General features: G+C 42.6%; 1 protein-coding gene across 1 annotated transcript; it reads right to left on the bottom strand.

Annotated features, from left to right (window-relative positions):
* Positions 1–300: 300 nt before the first annotated feature.
* LOC139913419 (forkhead box protein O1-A-like) lies at positions 301–21,302 on the bottom strand. The gene is made up of 4 exons (XM_071901432.2): positions 20,491–21,302; positions 5,324–5,515; positions 3,884–5,140; positions 301–3,791 (listed from the first exon to the last, which is right to left on the bottom strand). Exons 1-3 carry the CDS (start codon positions 21,094–21,096, stop codon positions 3,920–3,922), a joined length of 2,019 nt encoding a protein of 672 aa, XP_071757533.2. The 5' UTR covers positions 21,097–21,302; the 3' UTR covers positions 301–3,791; positions 3,884–3,919.
* Positions 21,303–22,135: the final 833 nt, after the last annotated feature.

The raw sequence follows: 22,135 nt of genomic DNA, 5'->3' as shown, positions 1-22,135 counted from the left end.
ATTTTACTCTCCAAAGAAATGTAACAGGCTCAAGGACTTTTCATCTTTAAGGATAAATAAATCATATTTGTTTTACAAAACCCAAAGTGCAAAATAGCCATTTTGACCCATTATAAAAAATGGTCCCATCACATATTTATTTTGTGATAAGCTGTGATAATTTAACAAAGCAGTATTTTGCAGCTAAAAGCTGAAATCTCTATTTTCCAGAACATAATCAATTATTCTGTTAACTGAATACTTCATTCTCTTGGGTTTCTGTCTAAATAGGTGACAGAAAAAAAATGTACAACAGAGAAGTTTTCTCAAATTTTTTTTAAATGTATAATTTCACATAAATGTATGTTTTGTAGCAAATTATTTACAGTAATTTCACAAAATATTTACTAAAAAGTAATGGCTATAATCTTCCAGCACAAGAAAACATTAGAAGCGCAAAGATAGAAAGTTGACAATGCTTCACCCTGACCCTGTCTAAACACAACTGGTTTGAGCATTACAGCAAATATCAAAACATATGTACTACATATACTATGTCAAAAAATGAATACATTACTCACTAAGAAAAATTACAGGAAAAATCCCTTCAATACTTCAGAGGTAAAATATTTTGAGGTATGAGTGTTCATAAATTCATTCATATAGTTTGTACTGAGATATGTAAACAACCATGTCTAAGACACTACTATATAGAATACTTAATATAATTCAAAGTTCAGTAACAAGTCATTTAGCATTCGAAGCCTTCATGTACTTAAATTTACTACCATAGAAAATAATATGTACAACTTCATAAGTCTGTGAGACCCTATAAGCACAGTGAGTTGGCACACTTTCTTCAAAATGTGCTCGGTAGGTTAGAGAGACTCTTTGGTGCGTAACAAGGCTGCTGGGAAGTCAGTTACAAATCCTGTGTTGTGTCACTTAAACTTTGGAGATCATCACCCATTTCCAGTCAACAGGAACTCATTGTCCTTCCAACTGCTCCTGCTCCCCTTGATCATATATACATTTCTATTTTTAAGTCAAACCGAAATTAGACGTTGAGACCATTATTCCTGTTAACAATAATAATGTGTTCCCAACATTTTTAAGAATGTTGATGTAAGGATGATTTATGTGTTTCTACATGAAGTGTGATAGGGAGCATTCACTTCAGAATGGATTACTATGACTTCTTGACTTTCGATATACACTTTCACAACTGATGTGATACATGGATGCTGATTGGCTGAGTTCAAATGATGCAACATAAATTATTACATTGACTGCAGATGCACAGACATAATATCATGAATAGATGTTTTGAATTTACACAACTGAGAGATGGGACACCAGGTTTTCCCATGGCTTTCTGAGAGGCAATATCTCAGACAAATAAATATGTAACTATTAATCATTATAATAAAATTGATTACCTTTTGTATAATATTTTTTTCCTTCTCTGATTTCAGTTTGACTGAAAATAATGATAGCATAACAATAATACATTGCAAATATATACAGTACATTGTACACAGCATATGCATATGCTTCAATTGCTGCATTAAAATGTCAGCAAAAGGATTTTTTACAAGCTTGTTAAAAAGTATTCTGTAGTCAGGTCTGGGAACAACTCAAGAAAATGAGAGCAAGGGCCCGAGGGCAGGATTAAAGGAACAAACAATCCAGATACCTTTATGTATAAATTATGAATGAATTGATATATTTCAGTCTGGTTTTCATAAACAACACAGTACTGACACAGATCTTCTCAGGGTCACTAATGACTTCTTAATGTGTGCCGATGCTGGGGAGTGCTCCATGTTGCTGTTACTTGACTGCAGCGTTGCCTATGACAGTGTTGATCATGGCATTCTTCTTGAAAGGCTTAGACTGAGTGGATGACTCTGGATCAACCTTTGATTGGTTTGCATCATATCAAATAGAAAATTTTCAGTATTGGTGATTATGTTTCATCATCTGCCCCACTGACATGTGGTGTCCCCCAGGGGTCTATTCCTGGACCTCCTCTAATTTCACTGTACATGCTTCCGCTGGGGCATAAAACTCGCCATTTTAACTGTTTTTTTAATCACTGCTATGCAGATGACACACAGCTCTATTTATCATTCAAGCCTAATGATTTTAGCAGATTAGCAATTTTTCAAGATTGTTTATCTGCCTTAAAGACTGGATGGTACAACATCTCCTCCAAATTAACTCTAAGAAAACAGAAATTCTTGCCATTGGCCAGACCATAGGCTATAGCAAGTGAGATTTGGTGGAGCATCGGTCTGCCAGCATGCAATATGAAGCTCTCCTCTAAAAATCTAGGTGGCATTTTTGACTCATGCATGAATTGAGCAACATGTTAAGATGTTAACTTAAGTCTCAATTTGGGAATAATTACTCATGCTTTTATCTCATTGCATATGAGCTATCTGCATATGAGTGCCTTGTTCTCCTGCCATAGCCAATCTGCCGTAGTCCAGCTCCAACTGGTGCAGATTGCTTCTAAAAGGTTTTTGATAAAAACTAGTCATAGGTCCCATGTTACGCTGGTATACTGGCTGGCCTCCCTTCATTGGGTGCGAGCAAGTATAGAATTTATAACAAAATTCTTCTGATCTGAAGGCACTGCATGGTCAGGCCCTGATTTATATTACTGAGTTGTGTCCTCACAGCACTGTGAAGTCCCTCAGGTCCTCTGAGCAGGGCCTGCTGGCTGTTCAAAGCTTCCAACCTTAAAACAAAAGATGACTGTGCCTTCACAGCGTTGGCCCAAGACTCTGAAACAGCCTCCCTGGATATTAGACTGACCACTCAGTCTCTAGTTTTAAGAAACACCCACCTTTCTTGTCAGACATTCTCTTAATCTCATGCTGCGTTGTGTGTTATGCAATGCGTGTGTATATATTTACTCAAAATAATACAATAATATTAAAATACACATTCTTAATATGATCAACATTTTCCATAGGTATAATAAAAGGTAAAATAAAAGTTAAAAGCAGGACCATACGTCTTTATCGTAATGATAAACCATGACTCAATGGTGAACACTTTACTTACTATCAAATACAATGAATACAGAATCAACATGGACAAAACACATTGTGATATATATACATATATATACACATATATATGCATTCATATTTCCATTTTTCCCAGGCATTTTCTTACTCTGATGCTGTGTTGTGTAGCGTCAGATTAAGAGAATGTCTGACAAAAAAGGCGGGTGTTAAGTAATTTCTTAAAACTAAAGACTGAGTGGCCAGTCTGACATTATAAATACATATAGTACATTGTAATATTCCATGAATCAACAAAAATCTACAAAAAAATAACACCAGAATTATTGCATGTCTTCAGTTGACAAAACAAAATAAACATAAATCCAGTTTTTGACAGGCAATTGTAAACGGAGCAAATGCAGGCTTTAATTCAACCATTTTATTTCTGCAGAGCAATTTGATAAAGCAAATTAAAACGATTTCCAGCATCCCTGATACTGTTGTGAATAACAGCAGTTCTGACTGTTGTATCTTACTTCAGTACAATACCAGGATCAGCCAGATGAAATATCAACCTCTTCTGTCCATTGTTTACTATAAAATAGATTGTGGCTGGCTTCAATGTCTGTGTCCCAACAGGATTCAAAAAGACTGTTATACATGGACCTATAACTCAAGACAAACATTTGGCACTTCCATTGTGTCAGATGCTCGGTACGTGGTGAGTGATGGTGGCTTCTTTGGATTCATATATTTCCTGAAGGTGAGTAGTGACATCCTGCTGAGGTAAACCTGTGAGGATGAATGGAAGATGTTCAGGAATAGCAAACATGCTGTAGACATTTGATTTCTTATGGTTTTATTTAAAATTGTCAGAGTCTCACCTGTCTGGGTGTCGGTCATGTGATCCACCATGCGTCCTAGCCTGACACCCAGCTATGCGTGGTGGGCTTCACCCTCTGGGGAAACCCCTGCGGGCCAGCTGTGGGATCAAAATTAAAGTCCAGCGCACCTCCATCCATGAGGGTGTCATGGAGGACGGACTCCATGTCACATTCAAACCTCTCAATGGACACGTTGTCCAGGTCGCTGGGCAGCCGCTCGTGGTGGTGATGACCGTGGTGGTGATGACCGTGGTGGTGATGACCGTGGTGGTGAGCTGAGCCAGGGCCCCTGTAGCCGTTGGTGCTGCCGTAGCTTGGGGGAACATCACCGGTGTGTGCCGAGTGGCCATGGGGCAGCTGCATGCACGTCCTCAGGCTGGTCATTCGAGGAGGGCCTCCCGCAAGACTAGTCAGACTAGTCAGGGGGATCATGTTACAGCTATTCATGTCCCGCGAGGTTGAAGGGCCCTGGCTATGTATAGCTCGTGGATGTACATGTGGAATTGGGCGAGTCTGAGGAGGATTCATCATTTTTACTCCATCATGCCCCCCCACCTGGCCCTGGCTGTTGTAGCTGGGCAGTAGGCACCCTCCCCGCCCGGCCTGAGGTGCCACTGTTTCCCTAGGGGGCATCATGTCCCTATTGGGGTCTGCATCTGAGGTCAGCAGCTCCTTAAGGAGGCCTGCGGGGCAGTTATAATGGTTCTCGAAAGCCCCGAAGCCCGGCTTGCTGTCTGGAATTGTCTGCATAGGGACAGGGGACAGGGAGTTCATCCTCACCTGGCCATACAGGCACTTGCGGTAGTCTTGCTGTGGCTGGGGGGCCAAGCCAGGAGAGCTGTAGGGGCTACTCTGAAGCATCGCAGAGGTTGATAAGTGTGAGGAGTCAGAAGCCAGTTGAGGGTTCTTAGGAGAGAGCAGGTTCAGGTTATCCAACAGACTCTCCATGACGTTCTCTGGGCTGTGTTGGCCCATGGGTCCAGCCAGCTCGGACAGGCTGGGCAGGGTGCCTGTTATCTTGGGCCCTGCCGCTCCGGGATACACCATGTGGACATCGGACTCCCCCAGGTCATCCTGTTCAGACAGGAAAGGTGAATGGCGACCACTCAGGGTGCTGGCATCGGAGCTGGCGCGGGTCCTGAAGGTGCTCCAGGCTTCAAAGTCATCATTACTGTGGGAGTTGGGACTTCCCAGCCAGTTAGAGTACTGGGAACCCGGGCTGCCCGCTCCGCCCTCCACCCCTTCCTGTAGGGCCACCTGGGGATAGAGGAACACAAACACCTCACACACATCTGCCATAAAACTACCTGTGTATTATGAACGTATACTAAAATTAACCTAGTTTCAGCAGAAATTGAGAGAAACCATTATGTGGCCAAAACCTCCCTAGATGGATTGACATAACTATGTGTGTATAGCATTAATAAAAGGGCATTGTACCTTTTTCTTTGTGGCCCTTCCTCGGCTCTTGGCGAACTTACTGTTGTTGTCCATGGAGGCAGCTCTGCGTCGAGGTGACTTGCCGTTCTTTCCCCCTTCTGGGTTCAGCATCCACCAGGAGCTTTTTCCTGTCCCTTCATTCTGCATGCGCACAAAACGGCTGTGCAGGGACAGGTTGTGTCTGATGGAGTTCTGGATGGGCAAAAGAATGAATCATTTGTAATTGAACAAATACACCAGTGCCTAACAATATCTAGTAGGACTGTGTTGTGATTTGAGGGATCATAATATCTAAACATTTTCTATTCTCTTCTCCATTACAAGATCTAAGCTCCTGAGGTTCTTTATGATGATATACTGTATAGATCTACAAGTAATGAATGTGAAAAATGAAAAATGACTCAAAACATTCCAATGTGTCTACAGAGAGTTGCATAAAGCCATGAAATTCTTCTCATGCAAACAAATCCTCACATTCACACTCACAAAGGAAGCATCTATGTCGGTGAGACCCAGAGTGACCCGGTGGCTGTTCAACGGTAAGTAAGTAAGTAAGTAACAAGATGTATTGGCCTTGAGGGGGAAAGTTTGTTGTTTTTCATGCATGGAGGAGAAGGAGTTGAGAGTGATATCAAAGTAAGCAGATGAACAGGAAGCATACATCCATATCCTCTACTAACAATATTTGGTCTACCAAGCTTTTTCCACTCCATCCTTACACTCTCTAGGCAGTGACACAGGCCACTTTGGCAAGAGGGAGTGAGGAGCGGACGTCATATGCGGTATAATTTACACAAAATAAATATTTGGTAGCCTGGCGAGCCAGAAGTCAATCACAGCGTGAGACATGTCTGGCCATGCTGTCCAATCCAATAGGAGGCTCGGAGTTGGAAGGGCCTGAAGAAAACCCTTTTGATCAACTTTGGAGGCTGATTTTCATAGTTGCTTCTGTTAGTGACACAAGCAACAGTTGCTTGCAGTAGCAAAATCGTGAACAACAATGGCGGCTATGGGGGAGACGAAGTGTTGTTTGTGTCAATACAGCCATATAGTATCTGTTACTGAAGAAGGGGAATAGAAGAAAGGATTACAACAAATAGATTAAATGAAGAACAACATGACTGCACAGATTGTGTTTACAACGACAGCAAGAATCCATGACAGAAAAGTGAACAAAATGTATACACTAGCTACAAGCTAGGCAACGGTTTATGTTCTCCAAAACCTCCAAAACTGGACCTTACAAATATCATTACCTCTTTGAATGTGAGGCTGTTTTTTGGGAATGTAAGAACAGGTAGACAGTAAACTGAGGTTATCCCAGGTCTCCCTCTACAGTAAATCACCTCTGTGTTATGGGTTGAAGCCAAGAACGGAGTAAGACAATAATACAAACCAAAGCCAAACCTTTTTCTATGCAGTGTTCAAAGAGACATTGTCTTCCCTGTCATGTGGATTTAAAGGCATTTAAAGACAAAAAAGAGGAGAGTAATCCCTCCTCACAGTAGGTCTTAATCACACGTTTCCTGTGAATTCCACCTAGTTTCACCTGTGCAACACTTTCCCACCCTTCCACCATCAAGAACAAGAACAAAAGGAGTAAACCTAAAGCAGGGTTTCTTTCATTTTACAAGGTATATTACAAATGTATATTCCAGAGCCATAAACATCTCTTTCTTCATCAAGAATGTACCTACAATGAACCTATGATGACTTTAGCTGTCAAAAACATAATCGAATCACCACACCCGTAGGATAAGTGTGTACTTTTATGTGTTAATGTTGCAGTTGACCCTCATGCTGTCAAAAATGAGCTCCCTCTAGACTAAGCACAGCATTTCTACAGAGGAGCCTCAGAGCTAGGTTTAACCACATAATCCAGGTTGTCCACCAATGTTACAGGTATCACTGTTACTGCAAAGACTATACATTCTTCTCTGCGTGTCTCTATCTTGTCTCAAACCCACAAGTCCTACGACACCATAGACAGTTATAGGAGAGCAAATTCAAAAGCACTCTCCTGAGTGAGACAGATAGTATTTCTTTGGGTTGAACCAACTAGTTCACTTTTTTTACATCGGTGTATGTGGTCACATCTGTCCTTGTGCTAACATGTATGAACCCAAAGCCTCATTCATTCCATTTTCTCTAATGCTATGTTAGGTGCCCTAAAAGGGATACATAGGCGCCTCCCGCGGTAAATCCCTCAGCTACACAAACAAAGACGGTGGAGGAGCAGAAAGCGGGTCAAACAGGACACAGACGTGTAGCCTAGACACACTCTTCCCAACATACAAGGTTCAACTGACTGTTGTGATGGATGCTGGATACAAAAAAAGACCAAACTGCAACACAAGACAGAATACACTACCAGGGAATTTCCCCTAAACACCCATGTGAATGCAAAAGCAACTCCCTGCAGTTAGTAAAGCCAGATGTCCCCAACCACAGGATTCTCCAAGGATATACAAAGCATGGAGATAAAGACGCTCACATTCACCAACAATAGAGGGATTGTCTAAGCGAGTGTCTGAAATGTCTGTCTTGGACTGGGGTTAGGCTTTCCACAAACGCATTCTGTGTGTATTAATCATCAGATTGTGATTCATACTGTGTCATACTAATTAGCTGTGTAGGGCTACTTATTCAAAAAACGAATTCATTACATTTAATTTACATTTTATTTACATTTATTACCTTCATTTCAAGGGTAATAATAATACTCTACTTATGATTTTCTAAGAGGAGAATTTTCTTGTATTATCCCTTTATTTAGCACCTTAAAAAATAAATTTGATTCATTGATTTGAGCCAGCTGGACACTTCCAATGAGAGGTATTTAGAAATGGAAAATAAAGGTTGGTCAATTTTAAATGCAATCCTTCTTAGGACTTCTTAGTGTGCAGTATGATAATGCACCAAACAAATACGAAATTGCCACCTATAACAAACTTAAACTGCTGTGAGTATTATTTGGATGACTGTTCCTATACGAGGGCACTGAACCAAGTAATAGTGCGCATCAACATTGGCCTTGTGAAGCCTGATCACAGGAGCCGAGGCAGGGGGTGAACATAAATGAGACATTTTCTGAGAGAAAGAAAGAGAGGAGAGGTTACAGAGTTCGAAGCAAGGATGGGGAGGGTGGCAGAGTGAGATGAGAATGTTTTTGCCGTGAGAGCCGGGGTCAATGAGTTCACTGTGTGCTGAACACGAGCTCCTCAGCCGGCGCTGACAGAAACATGCAAACAGGCTGGAGCAGGAGTAGGGAGAGGAGGGGAAGCATCAGATGTGACGCGCTGGCTCGGACTGTCTGCCGTCTGACTCACCAAAACAGAACACCCTCTCCTGAGCCAGACTCCTCCCTTGTCCTCCACTGATTCCATTAAGAAAAGCTTTCCTGAGCCAGAGCACATCCAGCACACACTCACAAGCCTGAGGTAGACTAAGCAGTCACAGCATGGCCAAATGCTATTCTTAATCTGTTCATTTATCAGAACCTCCATCTCCTCTGTCTTTCAGTTTTCACATGCTCTCAATCTGTAACTGAACACGAAACAGGAAATGAGTCATTAGCGGAGGACCTGAGATCTGAGATGTGTGGCGTTCTTATCTTCAAAACAACTTAAATCTTAGCGGGGGGAAAAATACTACTGACCAAACTACATGTCTCGCGCACACATGGCTGAGTTTGCTGGTGATATGCAAATGTCTATGGGCTGTGATTAGTGCCCACAAAAGATCATGGATCGCATGACTGGGCCATGGGAGGAGGCATTCTCCTAGTCGGTCTGGGATAATCCTTGTCTGAGACAGACCTCACCTCGGCCCAAAGAGAACAAAAGACATCCCCTGCCTCACTAATTCAGGAGGTGCCCCACTCACACACAATTACTCTGAAATGCCAACCCGAGACGGCCTGCGTTTCACTGTGGCTAAACTATTTTATAAAACGGATAGTTACGGTCCTCGGTTCTGATTGGCTGAGCTGCCTTTGAAGCGGTTGTAAAGTACCCGATAAATGTGTACCAGTGGCTGCATAACAGTTGATTTAAATATTAAGGGGGCTTTAAGTAATCTATGACATTTACTGACCACTATCGAAGACCGAGGAATTGCAACAACGTCGTCAGTTCTCTGGCACAGTTTATGGTGGCCTGTAATTGACATAAATAAAAAAGTCACATTTTCACAATAGAGGCGAGTAAGCTAGCTCATTAGAGCAGAGATTCAACGGAAACATCTAGTTAAGAGGTAATATATCATGATGCAAAATACTGCAATATAACACTGCTTTGTCATTTGCATTTTTGGCTTGAGAACAAAATGTCTTGCGATGCCGTTACATTTTCAGAGTTGAAAATGTGTGTGTGTATGTGTGTGTGTGTGTGTGTGTGTGTGAAGAGATGTTGGGTGTGGTGGGGGGTTGGGAGTGTCTTGAAATGCCAGTGGGGGACAGGGGTTTGTTCCAAAACAGAGTCAGGGCTGGAAAGTGAGTTTTGAAAACCAGAAATCTCCGCACCTGATGAAGTAATCATTGAGCCATTAGTATTGAGTAGTCATTTTGTGCTATGGGACAGTAAGAATCTTCCTTACTTTAATGCGGCAGCTGAAAAAAACTGAAAATACTCATACCTGTACTTGTGTGTTGCTTCGTCTTGCTCCACTGCGTTTAGCTACTGTTCAAGAACTATATCGCTTGGCGGAAGAACATCACTTAATTATTATTACTTTAATTATTATCAACTACAATCAAAGATTTGTTGGACATCTGCATTCTTCCTTTTTTAATAAATGGCGTCTTACTGACAGATTATCTTTTCTTTATATTATTTTTTATTTTATTATTTAGATTATCCTCTAGAAAATATACTTTCTTCTCTGGTTATGAGTAAATAATTTAAACCAATAAAGCTCTTGAAAGAACAGCTGTCCTTGATGCTGGATCTGACACAAACCTCTGCTCTACTGAGGACTACCTCAGTTTTACTGTCACACTGGTGCTAAGTCAGCTGGTGCAAGGACATTCAACATGGGAAAGGTCTATTCTCCTCTGACACAGTCTATTTCCAGTGTGCCCTCAGAAATGCCACATGTGGGGCAGCATGTTGTGAATGCAACGCAGCAGAAGCCAGTCATCCATTTCTGTAGTCTGTTGCTGTGAGCCCACCTGCTCCCCGGCTCACACACAACCAAGTGGGCCACTGCTCTAACCTGCTTTAGGTTATGGATTTTCAATACACAATCATACACCATCCATCTTACAACCCTTTTCAATAGCACCCAATGTTCTCGATATCATCTATGAGCAGTAGGGATGGGACAATATGCTAATCTCACGATATGATTGAATACGCGATATGGGGTTCACGATTTGATACAACCACGATGCGATGTAATAAATAAAAGTTCAATGACAAAGTATTGTGCAGAATTATGTTCATTTCTGAGCTACAAATCTTTCTAGCAATGGCATTGGCTTGCTAGAATGCAAGCAAAAATGTAAAAATGTCATTACAAAGTGCAAATAATCTAATTTGGATGTAGATCTTATGAAACTGTGATGGGTAAGCCGTCTCATTTGTGATTACTACAGCGAAATAAAATATCACGATTCATTTTTCTGCCCCACGATATGTATGGTCACATTTTTGTATTGCGATATATTGAATTTTGATATATCGTCCCATCACTAATGAGCAGCAATATCTACACAAACTGCTGGCAAGAAAGGAGGGCCCAGCAGTGATGTTACAGTTGAGTCGGGGGTTTAATTCAACTAGTCTGTATTCTCTTGAGAATAGCTCCAACATCAGACTCCTCCTACTGGACATCAAAACAATCTAATTGACACAGCTGCTGTTCCTAGTTTAGTGAAGCATGAGGCTTGCAGTAACGGTCACAGGATAAGTAAACAAACAAGGCCCAGTTGCAGGGACAGGTGCAGTCAGAGTGAGAGTTGCCTCACTTTCAATGGTCCATGTGTTAACATGCAGCACAAGGCTCAACCACAGACAGAGGAACCCCCAAGAGACCGACTGCTGGAGGCAAACTGCTACTCAAATCACTAGCTTTGTTATATTTCAGTGCTTGAGGGCTGATATTTAGTCAGATTTTAAGACTTTAAGACTTTAAGACACAGTGGTTTAAAAATGGTGAAGGACAGTGCGATATATATTCTTATGTATTCAACATATTTTCACAATGATTTTGTGTTCTCTTGCTTTTGTTTTCAAAGAATGACAACAGATTATTTAGGTCATAGCTCTGTAGTCAAGTTTGGCTAATATTTGCCTTCTGATCAGAGCCTACCATCAACCATCGAGCCGACCAGCGATGGACGCAACCGTTCTCAAAGCATCGTTTTTGAACGGAGTTAATTGTTTAGCTGAAATTCGGGATGAGGACAGCACTGGAATGCACTCCAATCCTCAGCCACTCATTGAAACCAGCCACAGCTGCCCACAGTAACTGCTCACTCACCTGATCCCCATCCCTCTGATCACCTGTCCAACAGAATAAAACCTCCAACAAACCAACATGCCCCCAACTGCAACCCTCCTCCATCTTTCCTATTGTCTAGATATAGGGATACTATGTCCAGGTCTGCCAAGAGCTCTGGCGGGGGTCAGTTGCCCAGGAGACGCTCCTCCAGTATAGGACAACACAACCATCATCACATCACAACTCCAGGCCAAACTCCTTCAGAGTCTCACGCCCAGCCCTCCCCGCTTCTCCCTGATTTATCAATAAATCTCAATTTCATTCAAGTGGTATCCTGTCTCGTGAAGATGTTTTAGAAACAGAAGTTGTCGGAACTTGGAAATGTCTGTAATCAAATTCTCGTCCATTTTGCAGCTGACAAGTGGAGCGATTGTTCACGACATGAAATTACATCAGTAAGGAAACAAGGAAGCACAGAAGTGGCTGTTGATGGCCGATGACTGCGAAAAGTTCAGCCGTGGCCACGGTCCCCTGGTCGCTCAGCTCTATGGGAAATAGATGGACTTCTGGTAACTTGTTGATCGTGTTGCTCACAGTGTGAATGCACAGTTAGACTTGCTTCCTATGCCTTTTAAGTAAAATGCAGGACAGGGAATTAAAGTATGGACACAGATGATCATGCAATGTCAACTCCTATGTCACCAGCTTCTAATTAAAGGTTGACAAATCATTCACTAGGCTAATCACTATACATTTTTAAATGGTACTTATGGACATTCGTTGTATAGAATTATATAAATAATTAATGTATGGTTTGTTAGCAGTTAGTTTGTTTGATTAGAAGCTGGTGACATACGAGTTGACATTGTGTGACCTAGTTCTGTCACCTTGGCCACACACATTGGTTCTGTATCTTATATGTTCATCTTTGCTACACACATTAGAAACCCTAATATCCACTGGGGACAAGAATAAAAGATAGATAGTTGATATTTGATCACAAAGATGATGATAAAGTAGTTGCCTTGTCTTGTCTAAATAGGAGAATAAATTCAGAGAGCACACCGCTTGCAGAGATTACAGTAAAAGGACTAACCACTTCCTGATGCTCTCTTCCTGTACAACCCTCCCCCCTTTATCCTCTGACCCAGGAAGAGCAAGCAGAGCTCAACCTGAGCATGAGACCTTGGTTTCTGTTGCAGGACTGAAAAGAAGAAAAAGGGCAACCGTGGCTGCAGGTGAAGAGCACTGCAGCTCAACATGGAGGGTATCTCACCTCTTAATGGTTCCAGGCATAACGCAGCCTCCTTAATGAACGCTGAGTGGCCTACTTCTGCAATGGCTTCAAAATGGTATCATGAAAAGGAATGGAGAGCCAAAGCCTTAGTGTTGAGAGTTGAGCTTCAGATGAGCATTAGCCAGTTAGGTGCAATATTCAAAACAAATCCCCCAGTGTGCCCTCATGTGATATATGCTGTTTGATAAAAAAAACCTGAATAAAAACAAAACATATCTATAAACATATCTATATACATATATCCGACTTCAAAAGTCTACAACAAAGGCTACACAGTGAGTGGAATCATGATCTATAATCTTTCTGAGCCTAATCTTGAGAATGACACACATTCCTTGCAGAACTCACAAGGTAAAAAGGCCAAGTAGTTTTTACAGGATTGGTCCCTAATCTCAATTAGTTTTGATTCTGTTTCCCTTTCTTCACACCGTATTTCTTTGCCTCAAGCCTCCCTCAGCAGCCATGGCCTTTATGCTTTGCATAATGGCTTTGAGGCCAGGTTCTTTGTGTGAACATAATATATAGGGGGATTATTATCCTGTGCGGGCTGGAGGACAATGCAGAAACCCACATGCCACACATTCCATAGACTCACACATATGTAGACAGCAGACTGTACTCAGGCCTCAGCCCACAGCCCGCCAGTCAGCTGACTGCCCCCCCCCCCCCCCCCCTCCTTCCCTCAAGCCCTACTCGCTCCTCTTTGAAAGCCCCTACCCCAAGCCTCCCTTTCTGCATTGGGTTGCTTGAGGTTTTCAGTGGGCCTCTTAAGTTCAAGCCTCTCTTTTTAACCTTGTGATCCCAAAACAAATGGTTGGTAGTCATTCAGCCTTTTCTCTGGCTTCTTTTAGGAGCTGCCTTCTCTTTTCAGGCCTGTATACCAAAACTCAGTTCAGAAACAAACTATTTAAAACCTCTTCAAGGAAAATGTGTCTTAAAATTTTGCCCCAGAATTTCCTTTTCACTTTGATTGAATAGATTTGTTTGAATAGATGTCAGAAAAATGCATTCTGAAATGCTTTTGCAGCACAAGAAAATTTGCAAAAATTCAGGAGGGATGAATACTTTTTCTATCCACTGTATCTAGCACAATATTACTTACTATAGCATGTTTACCGGATGGTCTACAACAAATATTGTGGATAATCTGTACCAGCAAGTTCCTCTTCTAGTAGTATATACCTGCCCACCACACATCGATCAACACAATACTTGCACTTAGCTTATCAACGCTAAGTAAAAATGGATGGTTATTGGTCAATAATATTTGAGCCACAGTTGTAGCACACATGAGAAAGGGAAGTTGGGTCAAAATCAATGTAGGTAATATTGGTGCCATAACAAGACCACAAACATAAATTGGTGGCACTGCCATCTACAAACAATGACTTACATGAGCACTGCCCAAGTTGGTAACACTTTATTTGAAGGGGGGTGAATAAGGCTGACATAACACTGTCATAACTATGTCATGACAACTGACATGAACATGAATTAAACGTTATGAATGTTTACGACTGTTGTCATTAAGTGTAATTCGGTTGATAATGTCACTTTCAATGCAGAGACATCTAGAACAGTGTCAACTTTGCATTGAAAGTGACATTATCAACCGAATGACACTTAATGACAACAGTCGTAAACATTCATAAAGTCTAATTCATGTTCATGTCAGTTGTCATGACATAGTTATGACAGTGTTATGTCAGCCTTATTCACCCCCTTCAAATAAAGTGTTAATGATGTTTTCTAATAAGCTGCACTCCAGTGCTAAAGGACAATTTGCATTTTGCAAATTTTGCAGTTCCACTGGCATGCACTCTCTCAACTGTCACTTGATCTCAGAGGTTTTGTTCAACTGAGCATTCCCAGTGAGCATCCTGAGCCTGTCAGTGTGTCTCACCTGACTAAACAGACATGTACATGAAGGTATGCATGCCCATCCAAGCTAGTTACTACCAAGTCATAGTGTGTTCAACGTGCGTATCACATGGCACACCTATGTAATTCACTGAAGTCTTTTTTCCATGTGATAATTGCCTAGCTCAACATAATCAGGAAGGGGTTTTGTGTTATATTCATATTGTGTTCAACATCATTAGCTCATCACACACACAGCTATTGCTAGTAAACCAGTTAACTGTAAACATATTAGGCGAACAATGTGATATGCCTTTTAAATACACATTCTGCATGTTACAAAATGTAGATTTTTGTGTCAGGACTTGATCACTCCCTCTCTGCTGCAGGCTACTGACTTGTAGCATCAGGTGAGTAAAATCCTAAATCCCGTCCTGTAACCAATAGGTGACTCCAAGAGCTGAATGATTTATGGGGGCAGTTGAAGTCACTTTAATAGGGCCCTCATGACACCTATGCTGGCTGACATACTAAGAGCCAAGATAAACTACTTCACTACTGAGAGCAAGTGCACACATCACCTGTAAGTGTCTCTGATCTCTCGCTACTGTCTATTCATCTATAAAGCACTGCGGCAGAAATTACCACACCACCTTATATCTCTCTCACAGCAGAAAACAACTGAACACACCTGCCACTGGCTTTTATGCACTTCATAACTAAGATAAAGTTCAAGAAACTATCAAATAACATGCACTCATTCCATTCTCACACTTTAGGCCTACAATTCATGCTAATTTTCTGCATAAATATTCATGTTTTTGCCCAGAACCAGGGTGCCAGTTAAACGCAGGGGTGCTACTTCCTGTGTTACACATGTTCCATTATTTAACGTCACAGTTCGCTGAGAAAAACACTGTGTTCCTGTAAGCTGCGTGCTGTACGCTCCAGCTCATGGTCCCACCGACACCCCAGGGGAACCTTTCCCCCCCAGTAGGCGAGGGCTTTCTCTGCTGGGGAAAGCATCGTGAGCACCGAGCTGCTGCACACTCTCTAGAAGGAAATAAAAAACCACGACGTGAGGAAGACAGGAAACGCTCGCAGCAGCAGCAGCAGCAGCAGCTTCGCCCCCGTCCACCCCTCCACCCACCTTCAGCACTCTAGGTGGAGTTGTATTGTCACAGAGGTTCAAACGAAACGCCCTCCACCCACCGTGGGGTCTCCGCCTTTTCGCTACCAGTCATTACAGCGAGGTGCGCTCATGCACGTGGACTCCAAAATCAACACGTAGGCCAGGATATGACTCATAACACACTACAGCGAAAAGACTGATGATTTCTTGTCCCATGTGCTGGGAATGCTGCAAAAGAATAAAATGACTGAACGTAGAAACAGACGTACAGAAGCCGTCCTGCACTGGCCTGTGTGTCTCCTCCTGCTGGTTCCTCCTCTTTTTCCAGCCCTGACCCCTGTGTTTTTCAGGGCGGGGATGTTAACACATGGCACTGTTTTCCATCCAGGCGGCAGGAAATGCATCATAGTTCATTGTGGGGGACTTGCCGTGTTTTTTTAACAGGAAAGTGTAAAAATAACTATTAGCCAGCGGTTCCAAGGCCCAGCAGGAATGCCGCAAATGATATTTGGGAATCCGGATCACCGGCCCCGGGCTTGTTCAGCAATGTTGAGTTTGACGTGGTGATGTGGTGATTTTATGTTCATGATATACAGGTTGAAGCTATTGTTTTGAAGAATATTTCTAAGGTATTTGCTGCTTTATTGGATATCACAGTAGACAGAACAGGCAACAAAGGTCATCAGCTGGATTCAAGCCCATGATAGTGCAGTTTCATAGCATGCGGTCCAGCCCACCAACCCACAAAACACCCCAGCCTTACCTAAAGCTATACTGTGGTGGTTAGGGGGGACTACAGTGTGGTGCAGGGTTGAGCGACTGCCTACATCATCCCCTTTTCCCTCCAACATCTGAGTTAGGTTTGTGAGTAATATACTTATTCAAAATGATAGAAAAGGGGACTGATATTTCAGACATTATGTACTTGAACTCAATATTAAGGGCGGCAGGGTGACGGAATGAGTAGGGAGGCCACCCACCAACCAGGACACACGAGTTCAAGCACCCATGTTGGCAAGTACTGTATCTGCCTTGCTGAAGTGTCCTTGAGCAAGACACTGAACCCCTACCAGCTCCAGAGTCGCTGCTCCGTAGCTGACCCTGACCTTTGACCTCTCTGTGGAGGAGGGAAAGTGAAAAGAGAATTTCAATGAGTTTTTGTTGTCATTTGTGCTGATATTCTTTGGGTTATTTTGATATATCAAAGAGCTGCAGGGACTACGTAGTTAGGCACAATTCTAGTGATTTGCAGATCTCGGTGCTCAGTGTAATAGGCCTGAAACGTAAAAAGCCTGCAATACTCCAAACCCCCACCTCCTCCAAATTCCTCTTGGACAAACACAAACACCTTCAGCAAAAGGCCTGAGAGAGAGCAGAAAAGGAACTGATAGGATAAAGAGCAACAATCCCTTTCTCCAAGCTGTGGCATCCGCTGAGGAAACTCTAGAAGACAGGGACACAAAGATATGAGCGCACAGCTTAGGAATGGAGGATGTTAGACGTTGTTCCCAGCATCCCCCTCTCCCACCCCCCTCCCCCTCCTACCCACACTCCCCAACACTGATTGAGCTGTTTGTGTCGCCTCCTGTTATTGTCAAGGGAACTCAGAACATTTCACTCGGTGCTGCTTTCCTAGCAAAAAAAAAATATGTAGGCATTCCCACCACCCAGTGCACCTACAGTATATTTAAGAAAAAATAGGAAGGCTGGGTTGAAGGACTGCAGACAGACTAAGAAAAGGAGGAAAGGGAGGTTTGGTAGAGCCGTAATTCATAATGCAGGCTATGATCAAGATTTTTACATGGGGGTGTTTAACAATGGAGGCCAAATTTGATTGAGGGTCACAAAGGCATTTCCTGGCATAGCTTCGAAATGAAATCTCACGGGAATGGAAGGGTTACAGGGAGGGCGGCAAAGCTGCAAGGCACTGAAATACAAAAGTTTAATTTGTTTTAATTTGTCACTATATTGGTCCATCTTTGACTCCGTCTGTCTCCTTGTGTCTTCCTTTCATTTCTATCTGTCATTGCTGTGTAATTACCTTAGCTGCTTACTTCACCTTGAATGCATACAGCTATAGAGTATTGAGACCCAGATTAACTAGACGTTTGCCTTAATGCTTTTGGATCATGTCAGAATGGAAACTTCTAATTTAATTCCTAATTAAGTATGAAGCGTGTTTACAACTTCAGTCAATGAAACTGAGCATATTCAAAGCTTAGGGACACATTTCCATTACATTCCCAGGCCTGGAAAACACGACTTTCAAATTTCATAACAGTACCAGGTTTTCCATGACTGCAAAAAAAAAAAGCCTGGGCAGACCATGAGTCAGTATATTTTGTGTAATACTGAATAGGCTGTTCCCAAGACTAATGTTTGGAAATGGGAATAACTCAGGAATTGGTTATAAGATCAAAAATACACTTATCCAACAAGCACAAGCAACAAGTTGAGGAATGTCTTTTGCCAGTTAGAAGGAGAATTCTTCTAGAAGGAAGGCGTTTTAATCTGAAATCTCTGTTGGTCTGTTCCCACACGTGTAGCATAATTTTATTGTTTCCTCTCTACCAAACCACAGCCATCTCTCAGCCAAGCCCTGCTCTCAGCCTGCTAGCTGACAGGCATGTAGTAGAGCTGAAGATTGCCTGGGACAGGACTGAAAGTCAAACAGCATATTTAGGTTCCAGTAACCTCCGTGCCAAACCTGTTGACTAACAACTGACCCCACTCTTTTCTGTTGTTTTTTTCTACTTCCGGATCGGAGACAGCGACAGTCTCAGGCACATCTATAGGATGTTTACAGTCAGATGAACCTAGCTGGTACTCTGCTGCTTTAGAGCTGTTGGTTTCCTCAGCAACACAGCAGAGAGGCACACGCTACTACGGGCAGAGGAAATCACTCCAAGACTTCAAAGGTGACCGGGGGTCACAAGGTTCAGCCGCTCATTTAAAAGATAACTGTTGAACGCGCCACCTTCCCGCAACACATAACGACTTTTCTGCCCTTTTCACGCAGAGAAAGATGTTAGATGTAATGTCACTGATGGAGACTAATGTACATTTCAATCATTTTGTTGGATGATCACCGCCCCCAAAACTGAAATCAGTATTGGAATGGAAAAAGTAGCATCTGTGGATCCTTGACTGGAGTAAAGTGTAGATACTTCTATTTTGGTATTGGTGACAGGTTGCTTTGTATAGCCCTCCTTGTCTATCCATACCTCTTTCTGTTGCTCTGTACAATAATGCACAAATTATCAGGCAGCACAGAGTGAGAGGTCAACAAATCTCCCAGCAAAAAGACCCCAAAACATTCTTGCTCATGCAACCAATAATTGGGTTGTACCAATCAAATTGGGCATAATGCCTAGACAGCGGGTTTGAAGATGCATTGCTTACATGCCTCTCAAGCAAGAATTGTGACTCTGCAAACTGTTAATGTTGCATTAGGAAGAGAATAGGGATAGATTCCGTCTGGAAACACCATGCACTAAAGCTGTAACCTGTAAGTGAAAGTCAGTGCTTTTTCTATGTTGGCAATGAGAAGAAGACTTCAAGCTCTTACTTTTGTTAGCTTTGACCCTCAGTGCTATTGGTTTTTCTCATAATGTGAGGGCCATTAGGCTGACATTTGAGTCAAAAGTGCTCAAAATGTATAAATAACCCCTATGTTTGATATCGGTAGTTAGTAGACAGTTAATACGGTTATTTGTGTGTGGAAATAATTTTTTGCATGTTTTATTGTTTTCTAACCTTACTGCACTCTGAGCACACATGCTCTTTTTGAGCATCACTCAGCTGCCTTGCTCAAGGGCACTTTGAGGGTATTTGTTGAGGGAGGGGAGAGTATTACTCCTTCACTTTCCCAGACCACATTTACCTAATCCATTTGACACTAAGATTAAAGCCAAACACTGAACTGCTCTCTCCTCAAATACAACAGTGTTGCAGCAGAGATGGAACCAGTTTTACAATTGGAGGGTGTGGAGTGATGGAGATGCAAGTGACTTGTTCCTAATGTTACAGCAGAGCAAAAACAAGATTTGAATGACTGCATCTTTTTTTCATTCAAAACAATAACATAGGAACCATTCATACTTTTACAGAGATTAAGAGAAAAGTGAGGCCCTGTTTGCTCAAAGTTTAATCTAGGGTTGTCACTCTGTCAGTCTTTTGGTTTTGTTAGTTACACATGTTTTTAGACCATCTGATAGAGTTCAAGAGCTTTCCAATGTATATTAGTAATTTTCTAAAATGTCACTTATACCCCTGTCTACCCAAGTACCCTGCTCTATAAGGCAGCATTTGCCTCTAGATAACCCTAGATGTATGGATGCTTGCACACACACGCACACACACACACACACACACACACACACACACACACACACACACACACAATAGACCTAACGTGCACGCCAGCACGCTCACCTTCCAGCCCGCGGAGCTGTTGCTGTCCCCTTTATCCTTGAAGTAAGGCACGCTCTTGACCATCCAGTCGTAAATCTGAGACAAGGTGAGCCGCTTCTCAGGTGAGCTGCCTATCGCCTTGGTGATCAGGTCGGCGTACGACATATTCCCCCAGGCGTTACGACGGGACGAGCTGCTCTTCCTCTGGGCGGCGGCACCCAGGGGGCCGACACCGGGAGGAGGCACCTGTTGCTGGTGCTGGTGCGGCAGCTGGGGCCCGGGGTGCTGCAGCTGCTGCTGCTGCTGCTGCGGACGGTGCGGCGGTACCGGCAGATGCACGCAGCTCTCCTCCGGACACTGGAAGTCACTGCACAGCACAGGCGGCTTCTGCTCGGTGTACCCTGCATAGTCCTCGGTCTCCTCCAACAAACCGAGGCTACTGACGAACTCGGCGTTTCCCCCCGGTTCCTGCTGGACCGACGGCGCCGGGGAGGATGTGTTGGAGCTGGCGGGATCGATGACCTCCGGCCGGGGCAGGGGCCACGTGCAGGACCGGGGTCGGGGGAGAGGCTCGAAGTCCGGGTCTATTTCGACTAGCTGTCTCTGTGGTGGCGGTATCTCAGCCATGTCAGAATACAACTGGCACGCGCAGTCACATAGACGCTCAAAAAATTAAATCTCGCAGATTAAAAAAAAACCTCAAAATGTAGAAAATGTTACCCCACGAACTCAGTAGGCTAGATAAAAGCCAAGCGGTTTGAAAAGAAAGACACTGAGCTGCTTCATCCAAGGTGTCTGTCTGCACTGAAAAGTTCACTCCACTCTGTCCAGACCGGTTTCACGCTCAAGTCTGGCGCTCTGTCAGTAATAACAGTTGTGTGGTGCCTAATGCTGCATTCAAGTGCTCCTCGTAGGCTCCGTCTTCCGGGTGCTAAAATAATAAATAGGACTTGACGCACATTCAAGTGCTTTTTTGGTCGGAAATAACAACAAAATGGACCCGGTGACGAAAGCAGTATTTTGATAGCCGTTGTTTCGGTTTAGAAATCAAGATGCTGAAGTGGTAGACAGAGGATATGCAATTGATATCTTCATTTATTAATTTAAAAACAAAATGTGTGCTAACCAAAAGTTAAACAAAGAGATAAATTACCAACATACAACAATACAAATTATTTACACAGAATAGAAAATACTCACTTTCCACGTCGGGTTTTCCACTTGGTTGTGTCGTTCATGTGTTATCACTTGGTATTTCCGACATTCGACAGCACCTGAAGGCAGCACAACAGCCTAGGAACCCGGTAGACTCCCACTGGAGATTTTGAGAGACGACTTGCAGTCAGCAATAATAAAATACATGCTTTTAAGAATATTTATGTTCTATCTGAAAATAATTAATTTACACATGCGTAATAGTCACTGTAAACATGTATTCAAGTTTATTTTTATACTGTATTTCCTACGAAATGGTCCTGTACGAAAACGGTCCAGCCACAGGTTGGTTTGTTTTTGGCAAATAAAAACCGCATCAGTCATAATTATGATTCTGATATTCGATCTACAGCAAGTAATTAGCCTAGTTAAATTAATTACAGGTTGGTCTATCACTATATCCAGAGATCTGTCATGCATTAGTCAATACAACCAGTCCAGCACTACAGAT

Source organism: Centroberyx gerrardi, chromosome 11, assembly GCF_048128805.1.
Source record: "Centroberyx gerrardi isolate f3 chromosome 11, fCenGer3.hap1.cur.20231027, whole genome shotgun sequence".
Taxonomy (NCBI): Eukaryota; Metazoa; Chordata; class Actinopteri; order Beryciformes; family Berycidae; genus Centroberyx; species Centroberyx gerrardi.
The sequence above is the reverse complement of the archived record's forward strand: the minus strand, read 5'-3'. Positions and strand labels throughout refer to the sequence as shown.

Excerpts from the sequence above, each read along its gene's own strand:
- LOC139913419 (XM_071901432.2), bottom strand. The coding sequence starts at position 21,096 with ATGGCTGAGATACCGCCACCACAGAGACAGCTAGTCGAAATAGACCCG. Across the intron at positions 5,516-20,490 it reads ACAGCTCCGCGGGCTGGAAG|AACTCCATCAGACACAACCT; the intron begins GTGAGCGTGCTG and ends TTGCCCATCCAG. Across the intron at positions 5,141-5,323 it reads GAAGGGCCACAAAGAAAAAG|GTGGCCCTACAGGAAGGGGT; the intron begins GTACAATGCCCT and ends CTCTATCCCCAG.